General features: G+C 58.9%; 8 protein-coding genes across 8 annotated transcripts; 4 read left to right on the forward strand and 4 right to left on the reverse strand.

The window, feature by feature from the left end:
- The first annotated feature begins 64 nt into the window (after positions 1-64).
- On the forward strand, positions 65-1,771 carry SDRG_01340 (hypothetical protein). Its single transcript, XM_008606859.1, has 5 exons — positions 65-515; positions 557-663; positions 714-1,129; positions 1,175-1,241; positions 1,289-1,771. Exons 1-5 carry the CDS (start codon positions 68-70, stop codon positions 1,718-1,720), a joined length of 1,470 nt encoding a protein of 489 aa, XP_008605081.1. The 5' UTR covers positions 65-67; the 3' UTR covers positions 1,721-1,771.
- On the reverse strand, positions 1,730-2,975 carry SDRG_01341 (hypothetical protein). Its single transcript, XM_008606860.1, has 2 exons — positions 2,377-2,975; positions 1,730-2,330 (listed from the first exon to the last, which is right to left on the reverse strand). Exons 1-2 carry the CDS (start codon positions 2,746-2,748, stop codon positions 1,788-1,790), a joined length of 915 nt encoding a protein of 304 aa, XP_008605082.1. The 5' UTR covers positions 2,749-2,975; the 3' UTR covers positions 1,730-1,787.
- Positions 2,976-3,199: 224 nt separating this feature from the next.
- SDRG_01342 (hypothetical protein) lies at positions 3,200-5,071 on the reverse strand. The gene is made up of 3 exons (XM_008606861.1): positions 4,930-5,071; positions 3,707-4,887; positions 3,200-3,662 (listed from the first exon to the last, which is right to left on the reverse strand). Exons 1-3 carry the CDS (start codon positions 5,049-5,051, stop codon positions 3,301-3,303), a joined length of 1,665 nt encoding a protein of 554 aa, XP_008605083.1. The 5' UTR covers positions 5,052-5,071; the 3' UTR covers positions 3,200-3,300.
- A 776-nt stretch (positions 5,072-5,847) lies between these two features.
- SDRG_01343 (hypothetical protein) lies at positions 5,848-6,685 on the forward strand. The gene has a single exon (XM_008606862.1). It carries the CDS (start codon positions 5,885-5,887, stop codon positions 6,632-6,634), a length of 750 nt encoding a protein of 249 aa, XP_008605084.1. The 5' UTR covers positions 5,848-5,884; the 3' UTR covers positions 6,635-6,685.
- Positions 6,686-6,935: 250 nt separating this feature from the next.
- SDRG_01344 (hypothetical protein) lies at positions 6,936-8,081 on the forward strand. The gene is made up of 2 exons (XM_008606863.1): positions 6,936-7,498; positions 7,547-8,081. The coding sequence occupies exons 1-2, from the start codon at positions 7,025-7,027 to the stop codon at positions 7,994-7,996; spliced, it is 924 nt and encodes a 307-aa protein (XP_008605085.1). The 5' UTR covers positions 6,936-7,024; the 3' UTR covers positions 7,997-8,081.
- Positions 8,082-8,444: 363 nt separating this feature from the next.
- SDRG_01345 (hypothetical protein) lies at positions 8,445-9,930 on the forward strand. The gene has a single exon (XM_008606864.1). It carries the CDS (start codon positions 8,458-8,460, stop codon positions 9,886-9,888), a length of 1,431 nt encoding a protein of 476 aa, XP_008605086.1. The 5' UTR covers positions 8,445-8,457; the 3' UTR covers positions 9,889-9,930.
- Positions 9,931-10,090: 160 nt separating this feature from the next.
- SDRG_01346 (hypothetical protein) lies at positions 10,091-13,150 on the reverse strand. Its single transcript, XM_008606865.1, has 6 exons — positions 12,647-13,150; positions 12,033-12,593; positions 11,637-11,983; positions 11,035-11,589; positions 10,364-10,987; positions 10,091-10,320 (listed from the first exon to the last, which is right to left on the reverse strand). The coding sequence occupies exons 1-6, from the start codon at positions 13,125-13,127 to the stop codon at positions 10,153-10,155; spliced, it is 2,736 nt and encodes a 911-aa protein (XP_008605087.1). The 5' UTR covers positions 13,128-13,150; the 3' UTR covers positions 10,091-10,152.
- Positions 13,151-13,172: 22 nt separating this feature from the next.
- On the reverse strand, positions 13,173-14,151 carry SDRG_01347 (hypothetical protein). The gene has a single exon (XM_008606866.1). It carries the CDS (start codon positions 14,044-14,046, stop codon positions 13,234-13,236), a length of 813 nt encoding a protein of 270 aa, XP_008605088.1. The 5' UTR covers positions 14,047-14,151; the 3' UTR covers positions 13,173-13,233.
- Between the last annotated feature and the right edge of the window lie 74 nt (positions 14,152-14,225).

Genomic DNA, 14,225 nt, shown 5'->3' on the forward strand with positions numbered 1-14,225 from the left:
GCAAATTCGAAACAGGCGGGCGTAACGGCCGCCGTTGTATATCTTGAGTAATTTTCGTATTTCTCGCATGGGCCGCAAGTCGCGGAAGGGCCAGAGCCAGCCGATCCTGCATGGCACGGCGGTGCTCTATGCGGCCGAGATCGATGACGACAATATGGGCGGCCCGCCACCGCCGGAAGTCGCCCACCAGGCAAGCGGTACGTGGGGTGTCGCCATGAACTTGACCAACTCAATTGTCGGCGCCGGCGTGATTGCAATTCCGCATGCGATGGCCGACGGCGGCTTCGCGCCCGTACTGGGCCTCCTCCTCCTCGGCGCGGCGCTCACCATGTACTCGATGAACGTCATTGTGCGCCTCGGCGACGTCTACAACGTCGACACGTACGAGAATCTGGCGAAAGCGGCGTTCGGGCCGCGGGGCTATCTTGTCGTGTGCTTTTTCCAATTCACTTTCTCATTTGGCGCCAACTGCTCGTACCTTACGGTCGTGGGCGACACGGTGCCCCCGCTGATTGGTACGCGTTCTGCTCACGCTCTCTTGCTTGACTCAGTGCAGGTCATGTGCTGCACCTGCCGTTCCAACACGGCCATCCCGTTCTGTCGGCCTCCGCGCCAACATGGCTTCGCGTCATGACGGACCGAGATCTCTCCGTGATGGCCATTGTACGTACATACTATAGTGTATCGCACGCAGTATCGATGGACGAGGCTAGGCGCTGCTGCTTCTCCTGCCGCTTTGCCTACAGCGCGACTTTGCGAGTTTGGCCAAGTGCTCGGGGCTCTCGATCATAGGCATGGTCGTCTGCGCGGGCTGTCTTCTCTACAAGTGCATCTCGGAGGCCGACCGCCTCCCGTTCGTCGACGACAGCGGCGTCTTCTACGACTACGTTGCCGTGCACCGCAAGATCTTTCCTGCGATTGGCACGATTGCCTTTGCGTACGTGTGCCAGCACCAGACGTACCTCGTGTACAACACGATGCTCGACAAGTCGCCCGCGCACTTTCGCCGAGTCGCCAAGTGGAGTGTCGGCGCCTCGTTCCTGCTCATTGTGCTCTTTGGGGTGCCCGGGTACCTCATGTTTCTCAAGCACACGCGCAGCGACATCTTTGTCAACTTTACCGACACCTCGTCATCGCCTAGCCCTCTGCGACATAAATCTTATATCGACCGTAGCGACCACGTGATTCAAGTCTGCCGCGTCATTACGGTCCTCTCGATGGTGCTCACGTACCCCCAAGAGGTAAATACACAAACGACGCCTGCACGGACGAAACTACGACCGAATAGTTTATGGTCGCGCGCTACACGCTCCAGATCCTTCTCGACCACAAGGAGGACGCGGCGCGGCTTTTCGTCGAGCAAGAAAAAGGACAAGTTGTCTCGAATCGTCCTTGCCACGCGCGCATCGCGGCGTTCTCGCTGCGCTGGCACGTCTTCTTCACGATGAGTCTCCTCGCGGCGACGGTGCTCATTGCGCTCATCGACCCGCACCTTGGCGACATTACGAGCTTGACCGGGTCGTTTAGCGCCGTGGCGCTGGCGTTCGTGCTGCCGGCCGCGTGCCACCTCAAGCTCGGCGTGCCATCGGAGAGCTACAGTCGCTGGCACGACTGCGCAGTGCCGTGGCTCGCGCTCGCGTTCGGGGCCGTCGCTTTTGTCGTAAGCACGACAACGTCGATCATCGACATTCTTCAAGAGACGTCCGAGGTCAACCCCTAGTCTTGCCTTCGTCCAATATGTCCAACAAGTGTTGTGGTTTATGGTTGCACATTCATTGAGCTATTTGTTACGGACTGGGAGTTGGTTGTCGGATCGACGGCACGACCTTGCGCAGCCAGCGCTGGAAGAAGCCGTGCCGCCGGTCCGCGATGCGCTCGAGGTTGCCTTGGAGAGGGAACGCCGGACAAATGTCGTCGGGCACGCGGAGCGCGTCCATGGCGCGCTGGGCGCCCTCCGAATGTTCAAATTCGAGCCAGACCGACGTGGCGTCCGTGCCAAGCACGTCTGCAATCACGCGGTGCCCGCCAGGGTGTTCGTACAGAAAGTCCGTGACGTCGTACACGTGGCCTTCGACCGCGACGCACTGCCGGCCCACGAGCAGCTTCATGCGCTCGATCGGGCGGTTGAGGCGGTGCTGGAAGTAGTATTCGTGCCACGAGAGTCCGCACGGCGCGTGGAAGCGCGACCCGTCCTCGAAAAAGTCGCGCCGAAACACTTGCGACCACAGCATCGTATCGGTATCGCAGAGCGTGTGGTGCCATGTGGTGTTGAGCATCGTGCATGGCACGAGGTCGCGGGCGTCAAGAAACAAGAGCACCTCGTGGATGACCTACATGCATCGCTTGCCGACGTTGTTGCATGTAGGATCGATGTACCGTGAGTGGCATGTTGACAAAGGCGCCATACTGCTTTTCGATGACATCGGTTGTGGGCGCGAGGGTGCGGACCTCGGGCGCCAGCGGCCGGCGTCGTGGCCGCATGAACGGCGAGAGCTGCGTGTCGTGCGCCGCCGCGCTCGACTTCGTGTGGATGGACGAGCAGAGGAAGCCAAAGAGGAAGAGACACGAGGCCATGAAGAAGGTCGACGACATGGTCGACGCGGCCGCGGGCTCGTCGAGGCAGTGGCGGCACGGGCTTGCCCCGTCGTACTGGGCCAGCATCTTCCAAGACGACGAAAAAAGATAACTAGGGTGGGAATCCCTGGCTCGGCCGTGTGAAAATGGTGAAAATAGTTGTTTTTCACGCATCGCACGTTCCGATTTCGCTGCGATTTGGCCGCAGGAACCCAATCCAACGGCCGCACGTGACCTTCGCAATCGCGTAAACCGCGCAGAAGTATCATCACGTTGCACGACATAGGACGCGCCTTGAGCCCAAGCGCCTATCTTCCAGCCAACTACATCAGCCAAGCGCAGCCCAAGGCCACAGTGATGACGCAGGTGTCGGGCAAGGCCGAATAATAATACGGGCTTGCCAGCTTTTCTCTCTGGTTCGTCGTTCATTTGTCGTCCTTGCTGTTCGCGCCAAGGGCTGAGAACATGGGCTGAGAGCTTGGGCTGAGAAATATCACAGGATTGAAGTTTCAACACTTATGAATCGAGCCTCGCGACCTTGGTATTTCGTTGGAACTGGAGCGCGTGCTGCCAGCTCATGCAGTCGTCTGCTTGTCGGAGGTGGGGATTGGCACAAGTCGAGGGTTGTTTGCATACGAATCACGTGTTTTTCTTAATTCACGCGTGACTTTGCCATTGGCAATGCGTGAAATGACATTTTTCACATTTAGTGGGTCACCCCAGTTCTCAGACCCACCAACTCGACTCCCCAAGAACAGAGCGGAGGACATCGAGCAGCGCCCACTTCCACGTCCAGAGCTCGATGGGCAGCTGCACGCGTCGTTCGACAGCAATCGACTGACGGTAGTACTCGAGTGCTTGCGCGCGGCTACGAAGCACACCAAGGCCCATCTCGTGCATGTAGCCCAGGCTATAATAGGCCGGCGCAATGTGCTTGTACGACAGCGTCTTGGTTGTCACGAGCGACGCGTAGGCCACGAGCGCGCGCTTATGGTCGCCAGCCTTCAACCATGCGTCGGCTTGGAGGAGCTTCCCGAGCCCGCTGCCTTGGGCGGCGGCGCGCTCGACGAGCCGATGGCGCACAGCATCTACGGCCAATGAGACCCCTGCTATACGCAGAAAGAGCATGTACCTGAGGCGACCACGTAGCCTTCGTGGACGAGCCAGAGAGCATTGTCCAGCGCCGTTGTGTACCCTTCTTCGGCCACGAGACGGTAGAGAAGAAAGGAGGTCGCATGGTCACCGCGGTGAAAAGCCGCATGTGCGCGGTCGAGCCAAGGGTGGACACTGGCTTCGCTCACGCGCTTGTAGAGGGTTACGGCAAGCGCACACGTGCGCAGAAACGGGTGGATCGACGTCTTCTCGATGAGCCCGGCATACGCATGCATGCCAAGGGCGTGGCCCGATTTGGACGCGGCTTCGTAGTACCGAGCGGCAAGGCTGAGCTGCTTCTTGGATGTGAGGATGCGGGCGACGTAGTACATGGCTTCGGCGTGGCCTTGCAGCGCTGCCTTGTCAAAATGCTCCAGGGCTAACTCGGTGCTCTGCGCCACACCGTGGCCGTGCAAGTAGAGAAGGCCGATTCCGAGAAGCGCTTCGCCGCCCTTGGCGTCCTTGGCGATCAAGTACGCGGCGAGCGCCTTGGCGTAGTTGATGGGGCCGCCCCAGCCAAAGGCGTAAAAGTGACCGAGGTACGCAGCTGCAGGCGTCTCACCAAATGTGAGCGCGAGCACAAGCCAGTGCCGAACCAGAAGAAAGTCGATGTTCCCGCGCTGCAGTAGATGCTTGGCGGCGCGGAAAAGCACCTTGCCGTCTTTGCTGCTGATCGCCGACGCTGCCACGTACGTGAGCTTGTACTGGTCGAGAGTAGGGTTGCGGTCATCGTCGTCGACAAGGGAAATCGGCTTGCGCCACTGGCCGGCGACCATAGCGGCGCCCTCTCGCACCACAATTGCCGCTTGCTGCTTGTAGTATTGCAAGGCAGCCGCGCATGAGAGGGGTGCGCCAAGACCGTACAGAGATCGGTACCCGAGGGTTTGCGCCGCCCGCGAGTCGCCACCGGCCGCAGAAAAGGCGTCGTACAGCACAGAAGTCGCCAGCGACGGCGTAGCGTCGTCCACTGCGGCAAGGAGCGCAAGCGTGTGCTGCGCCCCCGCGTGGCCAAGGGCAGCGCTTTGCTCGAACAAGCTCTGAGCGGCCGCACTGGGAAACGCGAGGTCTCCCAACGCGTAGAGAGCTTTACGTGTCGCTGCCGCGTCGCCCATGGCAGTGATTTGCGTGTACAATGCTGTAGCATTGTGTTGGTCCACGGTCCTAGTGTTTGGTTGAGCATGAGTAGCCATGGCGTCGAGGTACCGGAGAGCGTGGGCGGCCTCGAGAAGGCGACCGGCCTCGGACGACACGGTCGTCGACCACGACTCGTGCGACGCAGCCGCAGCTACGCTGGAGAGCCATACGAGGAGACACGGCGCGCGCATCGTTCGAGAATGGCTCGGGGTGGGGACAGGGCATGCTCTCTTGCACCGTTGCGCCCGTCTGGATCGGCAAAAACGCTCTGTGATTGGGTGCCGCCATCAAAATCTGCCGCAGCTTTGGCCAATCACAACCGATCTCGTTCGCGCCACCCTCGTGACAGCTTACGACGACGAGCACAGCGTGTCATACTTGCATGCTGCGTCGTCAGGTTCATCGGCTCGTGGATGCAAGAAGGTTGTGTTGGGCGCTCATGGTGGCCACCGCGCATGCGTCTTCTTCTTTGGTGCAAAGTTGGGTATTTCCAATAAAAAATCGAAAAAATTGGGCGCTTGAATGTTTTACTCTTGCCCTCGCGCACTAAAGTATCGACCACGTCGATTAATCGACTAACCTCGTCGACGCTTGTGAGCCAGTTCCAATGATTCCTTCCTCTCTTTCTCGATAGACGATAGCGTGGCCTTGCGACGGTGCGCATCGAAGGACGGTTTGGATTGCTCCTTTGGTAACAACCGGCAACACAATCGCGCTCAAGACTAATTTTGCGACGCTGCTGGCGACAAGCCATGGCGTTGTCTCTGAACGAATTTCCCTCAGTTTCGGCAATCTACGTTAAAAAGTATGCGACTATTATCGACTAAACAGTTGAGCTCGTGCAACGTGCCCAGCTACGTTGCCATGGGTCGTCAAATCCAAGGATCTGTCCAAGGCGCCATCAAGCCGATCGTGTGCCAATCGGAGTGGCCACATGATTTTTGCCGCCTTTTGATTGGCTCCAATCCCTTTCTCAGCGAGGTGGCCTGCGAATTTGGTTCATTTTTCTTTTTCGTTTGCCAAGATGTCATCAATCCTCAAGGTGCAGCTCCACAAGGCGACGGACCTCCCGGTCGCCGACATGGCCTTCACGGGCGGCAAGTCGGACCCGTACCTGATCTTCACCCTCGGCGACCAGACGTACCGCACGCCCTGCATCGCGTCCAACCTCAACCCGATCTGGTCCAACGAGACGTTCCAGTTCCGCGTCAACGACACGAGTGGCATTCTGCGCATCGAAGTCTGGGACGACGACAACTTTCGGCTTGACGACCAACTCGGCGTCATCGACATCCCGCTCTCGACCGTCGCGAGGGGCCTCAAGAAGGAAGAAGACAGCATCAAGCCGTACGCTGTCAAGGTCGTCGAGCGCTTCCAGTCGCAGCGCGTGTCGCCGCAAGTGTTTATGTCGATTGCGCTGCTCACGCCGGTCGAGGCCGTCGCCCTCCTCGATTTCGAGGTCTGGGAGAACGAGCGCTGGAGCCGCACGCGCCGCACGTGGGCCAAGACCAACTTGAGCGAGACCGACCCGAAGGAGTGGAGCTCGAGCGACGGCAGTCAATCGTCGACCAAGTTTGAGGACGTGATCCCGACGATCCCGCCGCGCTACGAGCCGATCAACACGTGGCACTACGTCAAGCACATTGGTGACAAGGATGGGTGGATTTACGGCCCGACGTTTGCAGGTCCGTGGTACGAGGTGCCCAACATGCTGCACGTTGTCCGCCGCCGCCGCTGGATCAACGCGTACAAGCGGGACGACTTTCAGTTTTAAAACAAAACTCTTAGCTAGTAGTATCATTAACCTATATAACCATCTTCCTCATTAACTCTTCGTCTAGACCAAGATTCCCTTGATCGCCACCACCTTCTCGACCACCCTCCTCCTTGGCCATCGCAGTGTCGTGTCCATGTAACATGGGAGGTCAGTCCTCCAGAGAGAGATTCCCTGAGAACCACGCCGCCTGTGTCTAGGATCCTGCCACGTGCAGGACAGATTCCATCCGTCTCCAGTAATTTATCGGAAAATGATGCAGTGCAGGGGATTGTGGGCAACTCCCTCAACGCATGCGTGGTCTCCACTTCAACTCTGATGGGCTGTTAGGATCGAGCCAATCAGCGACGCAAATGCCAGTTTGCATTTGCCCGGCAAGACAAGAGGACCATGGGCATCGTAGCATCGTCGTGTGAGAACTGCATTGGCGCCGCCGAAGCGCACATTGAGAAGGTCAAGCGCAAGAAGCACGGCGCCGCGAAAGAGCCGTCGCGCCTCATCCGCATCCGCCTCGATCGCGCTGAAGACCTCGCGGCCGCCGACTCGTCGCTTGGCGGCGGCGGTCTCAGCGATCCGTACGTGAGCCTCCAGTTTGGCCGCCAGCGCCGGCGGTCGCCGGTCGTCGATGAGAATCTCAACCCGACGTGGAAGCACGAGGAGTACGAGTTTGTTGTGACCGAGTCCGACCTCGCGATGCACAAGACGCTCACCATCCGCGTCATGGACTTTGACGCGCTCAGCGCCGATGACCTCCTTGGCTCGATCGAGTTGGATATGACACAGTGGACCGGCGCAACGACCATCGAAGACGCCAAGATTCAAGCGTACGACCTCAACGTACCCGAGAGCTACGCCGCCCAAAACGTACGATCTCGAATACTTTCTCAGATCTTATTTTCTGATTGTCGATAGGTCGCCTCCAAGCTGCACATGTCCATCTGCTTCCTGACCGAGTGGGCGGCCGCGTCGTCGTTGACGCAGGAAGTGTGGGAACTCGAGCGCTGGCTCTCGACCAACAACTCGTGGTCCAAGAACTACCTTGCCGAGACCCTCGGCGATCGGCCTGCGTGGTACTGCCCAGACACGAAGCAGGGCGGGGCGACCTTCAAAGATGCGCTGCCGCCGTGCCGTGAAGGCTACAAGCCGTGCGGGCAGTGGAGCTACGACGTCGTGCACGGCGACCAGAACGGGTGGCTCTATGCGACGACGTGCAAGGGGCCGTGGCGCAAGGACATGGGGCGCACCCACTTTGTCCGCCGGCGCATGTGGATGAACCAATACAAGCGCATTGCGCAGATGGAGCCCGAGCCCGAGGTCGCGTCGACTGTCTCGACGGCGCCGTCGTCTGGCGCGTCAGTCTAGAGACGATGAATTTGACAAATGTATCACTCTTTCAGTCCATCAAATGCGGATTGTGAAAATGAGAAGAAATTGGAAAAATCTCCAAAATTTCGACATAATGGGCTGCGAGAAAGTCCGAGACGAGCGCCATGAGCCAAGCATTGCGACGTCTTGGACGAGCTAACGTCCCTGTTTCTCATGTTCCATCGCAGCAAACTGCGTTCTTGCTCGGGACTCAAGATACGTCATGGCATCCCTCTATCGCTGGTGGTATTAGTTTGGATATACGCATGGAACATTGAGCTAGTAACAATAAAAGTTCTTGATCCCTTCCACTTGCACTTCGCCTTGCTCTTCTTTTTACTACTTTGTTCGATAAGAAACGCGTCCTCGCGATGCAAACCATCTATTCTTCTTCGAGTTACTATGGACGATGAAGCGAACCCAGTCCCATGCCATTCACCAATTTCGTTGCCACGGCCATGGTCTTCCTAACGAAAGAAGACATCAAGATCTGCTACAGCCTCTTCTGCTGCGTCTATGGCATCGGCACGCTGGGCATGCCAGCCAACTATGCGCGCGCGGGCCCGGCGTGGGCGACCGTCGCGCTCGTCTTCATGGCGATCGCCAACATTTACGCGTCCGTGTGCATGAGCAAGGTGCTTTTGCAAGCGCCGAAAAACGTCAAGACCTTTGGCGACATGGGCGAGTGGTGCATGGGTAGCTTTGGCCGCTGGGCCGCCGTCATCTCGCACCTCCTCGTGTGCGTCATGATCCCCATGGTGTTCCTCGTCCTCGGTGGCATCCTCCTCTCGATCCTCTTCCCCAACTCGTACGGTCAAGACGTGTGGATCTGCCTCATGGGCCTCAGCCTCTTGCCCGTCTGTCTCATCCCAACGCTCAAAGAAGGCGCGGCCGCCGCAGCCGCCGGCGCTATCGGCACGCTCGCCGCCGATGGGATTGCGCTGTACCTACTCGTCGACAACTTGACGCCCAAGACCGCGACCACGTTCTCGCCGGATGTCACGTTTGAAGGCGTCGCCTCTGTCTTTGGCAACCTCTCGCTCGCGTACGGTGCCGGCATTGTCATTCCGGCGCTCCAGCGTGAGCACACGGACCCGGCGCGCATGCCCCGGTGCATCATCGTGACGCTCTCGATCATCTCGGTGCTCTTCCTCGTCATCTCCGTCACGGGGTATGCCATGACGGGGTGCCAGATTCCTGGCAACCTCCTCTTCGCCATCGCGGGCACATCGCTCGGCTTCAACGCGTCGCGCGGCGGCATCGTCCTCGCCTTCCTCTTCATGCAGATGCACATTACGATCGCGTTTGGCATTATCTTCTTCCCTGCGTTCTTCACGGCCGAGCGCCTCGTCCTCGGTCTGCACAAGGAGTCGTTTGCGCTCAACGACCACGCGTTCAGCACGGTCGAGACACCGGAGCTGCAAAGCGACAAGAACCAGACGTCGGTGCGCGCGGCCATGATGAGCCAGCGCGACGAAGACCTCGCGCAGATCCAAGACGACTACAAGCGCAAGAACGCTTATGTGCGCGTCGCGGTTCTGCGCACGGTCATGGTGGTCCTTGCGGTGATTGCGTCCGTGCTTTTGAAGGACAGATTCATCGACCTCCAGAGCTTTGTTGGTGCGTCGTCGACGGCGCTCTGCTGCATGATTCTGCCGCTCGTCTTTTACGTCAAGACGTTCCATACAACACTGCCGCTCTATGAGAAGATCTTTGCGATCCTTATCGCGCTCATCTCGAGCTTCCTTGCGATCTACGTCTCGATCGACACGGGCAAGCTGGTCTTCAACCCGAGCAGCGCGAGTGCCAACCCACCCGTGTTCCCCTACTGCGCGGCCGAGCACGCGTTCGTGGTCTACACCAACATGACGCACTACAAGGGCAAATAAAACAATTTGATAATAAATACTGATATATATCAGCTAGCGATATGAACAATGGCCTAAGAGCCTAGCGTCAATGTTCTCTCGGAGACAGACACGAGCGGTCGGTCACGGCGGCCGCCTTTGCACCGTCGTTGATAGAACGCATTATTATAGCGGAGTCGACCTCTTGCAGGCTCAACAAGAAGCACCGCTGTGAGGACCATCGTGGAAGAAGGAGAGATTCTTTATAAACATATTGCATGTCTACGATAGCATTTCGGTAGCCCACTAGAGAATTTCAGAGGCGGTCGCAAACGCATCATAGTCTTCAAAGCCGAGGACCGAGTCGGCAAAGGTCGCCGACGTGAACGCCGTCATCGCGTCCCAGTGCTCGGCGTCGTCGCCAACCAGTGCGCTCAAGCACGCGCTGAGCTCGTCCTCAGTCATTTTTTCGCCCTACGTATTCTCATGAACCTTTGAAGAGAAACAAAGCGGCTACGAGCGTCAGCAGCTTCTGCTTGAGGTCGGGCCACTTGAGACTATGGCTGCGCTTTTGGCCAATAATGGTCGCAAACGCCGCCTCAATGTGCGCCTTGCCAATGCCAAAGACGGGGCGGTGGTTGATATACAGCTTGACAAAGTCCACTAGTCCGATCGCGTCGACGGTCTTGGTCGTCTCGGTGAAGCGCGAGTACTTGACTTCGCTGCACATGTTTTGGATCTCGAGCTCGGTCGGGTAGTACCCGAGCGCGCGCATGACGTGCGGAATCTCGGCCAGTGGAATCTCCTGCGTAATGTTGCGCGCGGCGGTCGATGCTTCGCCCTGCGTGCGCAGCTGGGCAAAGTAAAAGTAGTCGACAATCTCATTGTAAAATGGGCCCCGCAAGCCGCCTTCGAGGAGCGACCCGTACGGCTCGACGCCGAGGCCGGCGGCGGCTTCCATCGCATCGAGCGCCGACGGTGTCACTTCCCACATGTTGAGGATCAAGTCTTTTCCGCCCGCCGTGATGAAATACCGGCCGTCGCAGGTCACGGCGACGTTCGAGATGTGCCCGGCGTGCGCAATGAGCCCCATCGACTTGTGCGGGTTGCCGTCGAGCGGCAGTTTGATCAAGCCCACGACCTACAAAAGACGCAATAAGAATACGAATTCGAGGACAACGTGTGCACCTTGTCGTGGGTGCTATACGCGCAGTAGCGCTCGGTCTTGGTCTTTTCGAGTGGGATCGGGAGAATGCGGTTGAGCGGGCCGCCGTACGTCGGGTTGAGCGTCGTCCGGCGGCACGTCTTGTTGTTAGCGTTCCAGCCCTTGAACTTGTACTCGTCGTTCGCAATCACAATCAGATCTTCGTGGACGCCCGGCATGTCCGGGTGCCAAAAGCACGCGGTGGGTACAGCCGACTGCTCGATCTTTTGCGGCGGCGCAGTGAGTACGATGCCGTCTAGGACGCTCGAGCGCGAGAGGCTGTACTCGACGAGCATGCGGTCTTCGCCGATCGTGACGAGCAGCGCTTGCTGATCCGAGAGGCCAAACTCGAGACCCGTGATGGGCTTGGCGTGCGACCGGCACCGGCCAATGTACATCCACTGGTCGGCCGGGTCGATCGCATGGTGGAGCTCCTCCGCTTCCATTGCCTTGTTGCGCCAGAGAAGCACGTAATTGTCGGCGTCAACGGCGGCAATGAACGAACTGTCGGGAGCGACTTTGATGTCGAGGATCGCACTCTGCCGCGCACTTGGGTTTAGGAATATATACAACAAAAAGGGACTACCTTGGAGTGCCGCAGCATGTGCAAGTCGGCGAGTGTGCTCACATGCAGGAGCTTGATTGCGCCGTTGGCAAAGCCCACGAGAATGTATCGGCCAAGCGGGTCGTACGACAGCGTCTGCGGTCGAAACTTGTCTTCGTCAAAATGGCGCACCATGAGCAGCCGCTTCGAGACGCAGTCCCAGAGCTGCAAGACGCCCGACGCGCAGCTGATAGCGACTTGGGTCGCGCTCGGGTGCGTCGCCAGGCCGCGGATCTCGGCCGCAATCCCCTGCATGAGCAGCGTGCCCCGGCGCTTCTCAACATCAAACTCTTCGTGGATCGACGGCGTGATGCCGAGAATAAAGGCATCTACCAAATGTAATCGCCAAAAATGAAGAAAAAAACACAAAATTCGCACGTGACGTGGCGACGATGAACTCGGGCACGCGGAACGCATCGGCCGCCGTCGGATCCGTCGTAGTCTCGGTATTGGCAAACGAGACGGACGTGACGGGCCCCGCAGAGAGGTCTTCAAACCACGCGACGAGGCGGAAGTCAAAGTCATAGAAGCGGACGGCACCGTCAGCCGCACCCACAACGAGGTACCCGTCCATGTCGGTCAGATACCGAATCGCGACGGGCTTGTGGGCATCGAGCCCCGTCATGCGCACGATCTTGACCGCCTTCTTGTCTGCGTGCACGAGGACGTCGCCGGATTTCACGAGCGACGAGTCCCACAGAATGAGATCGCCGTCTTCGGTGGCCGTGATGGCTTGGGACGAGTCGGGCACGAAGATCGACTGCGTGAACGCGCCAATCGCTTGCTTAAAGTCCTTTTGCGATAAAGGCGGCGAGTAAAACTGGAGCTGGTGGTGCACCCAATTCCAAAAGATGACGCGCTGCGCGCCATTGGTCACGATCTCGCGGATGTCGTACGTGTTGAAGCGCACGCACGTCTGAACGTCTTCGGTCGCGACGGCTAATCACACTTTGCAGTGGCGACGACAGATCATACCACGAGGCATGGATTACCTGCCGTGTAGAGTGCGTCGTCGCGGGCGACTGTCCACTCCCAGAGCTTGATCTCCTGCGCACTTGCGGCGTCCGGCTCGTCGCTTTTGGACGACGGCACGGAGAGCGTCACGAGAAACATCGCGTCCGGTGATATGTCGACGCACTGCACGCCATGCGCATGGGGCGAAAAGAGCGTTTTGATCGGGTTGCCTGTCGTGGCGTCCCAGACGACGAGCATCGAGTCGGACCCGCGGTCGGCAGTGACGATCCAGCGCTTGTCTTCGCTCACAGCGCAGCACGAGATCGGGTTGCAATGGCCCTGTAAAATGCGCTGCGTCCGGTGCGCGTAGTTGTAGATGATGCCCATGTGGCCGGACGTGTAGAAGATTGCGTGCACAGCATCGTCCGAGAGGCTGTGGACGCCGCCGACAATGTCCTTGTTGAAGCCAAACGACCACGAGAGGCTGAGTGCATTCGCCGCAACTGGGATCGCCTCCATGACGCCTCTTCAAGATACGAATGCGACCAACCGATGACGTTTCTTCTTGATATGGGAATGCAGGCTGGACTTTTTTTAAAGTTTTGGATTGCCTGCATGCACATAGCTACTCGGGCACAGAAGAAGGGTAGTAGGTGCGTCCCCAGACGCGGCGCCGCACGACCGACGTCGCCTCTGGCATCGCGGTCCAAGGACCTGCAAATGAAGCAGCGTAATGCCACCCGCTGTCACGCGATCGATCGCGCGGGCGCCACCCGTCGCCACTGCGCCATCCGCTGGGGATGCTACTGGAAGTGGCCTCGTCCAAGCTGTTGCCACACACGTAGCCGTCCATGGACTCGAACGGATAGCCGTCACCGGTCGCCAGGCATTGGGCGTGCCACCGCCCGTGAGAGCCCAATCGCTGCTTTTCCCAGAGCTCGAGAACGATGGTTGGGGCCGGGAGCCATGCGAGGTCCAGCCACACGTACGCTTTTGCATGTGGCACCTTGAGGTGCGACGCGAGCCGATACGGCACGTTGACCTCGTCCTCGACGCTATCGAGCGCGATCGAGGTCGAGACAAGCAGCTTGTCGGCGTTGAGGTAGTCGTACACGGCGACGCGGAGGCGCGCTTTCTGCTTGACCTCGGCGCAAAGGCGAAAGTCAAAGCTCGCATGCCACGCGGGGTTGAGCGTCCGGGGCACGACGGCGCTGATTTGCTCTTGGTCATCGAGCTCGAGCACGACGTACGGGTCCCGCTGGCCGCCGCAGTAGCGCGGGCCGCGCGCACGCTCGTCGTCGCAGAGGCCCGGGATGTTGGAGACGCGGTGCAGCTGCACTCGAAGCGTCGGCATGGCTTGTCCTGCTCGACGCTCGCGACACGGCGTTGTCGGTTCCAACCAGTGCAAACGGTTTCGTTCGCAATCCGTTCTCGCCATCTTCTACGCGACAGCGCAAAAACGCGGAAACAGCCATCGCATACACCAGCGGAATTCGCTAACGACTTCGTCGCCTTCCGCCCACCCCGCAGGCGTGGAGGAGAACGCCGGCCACAAAGAGAAATAAGGCGGGACGAGACCAGGTGCCTGTCCCACCATATAACGTTATATGTATTCAG

This window comes from Saprolegnia diclina (genome assembly GCF_000281045.1).
Source record: "Saprolegnia diclina VS20 unplaced genomic scaffold supercont1.3, whole genome shotgun sequence".
Lineage (NCBI taxonomy): Eukaryota > Oomycota > Saprolegniomycetes > Saprolegniales > Saprolegniaceae > Saprolegnia > Saprolegnia diclina.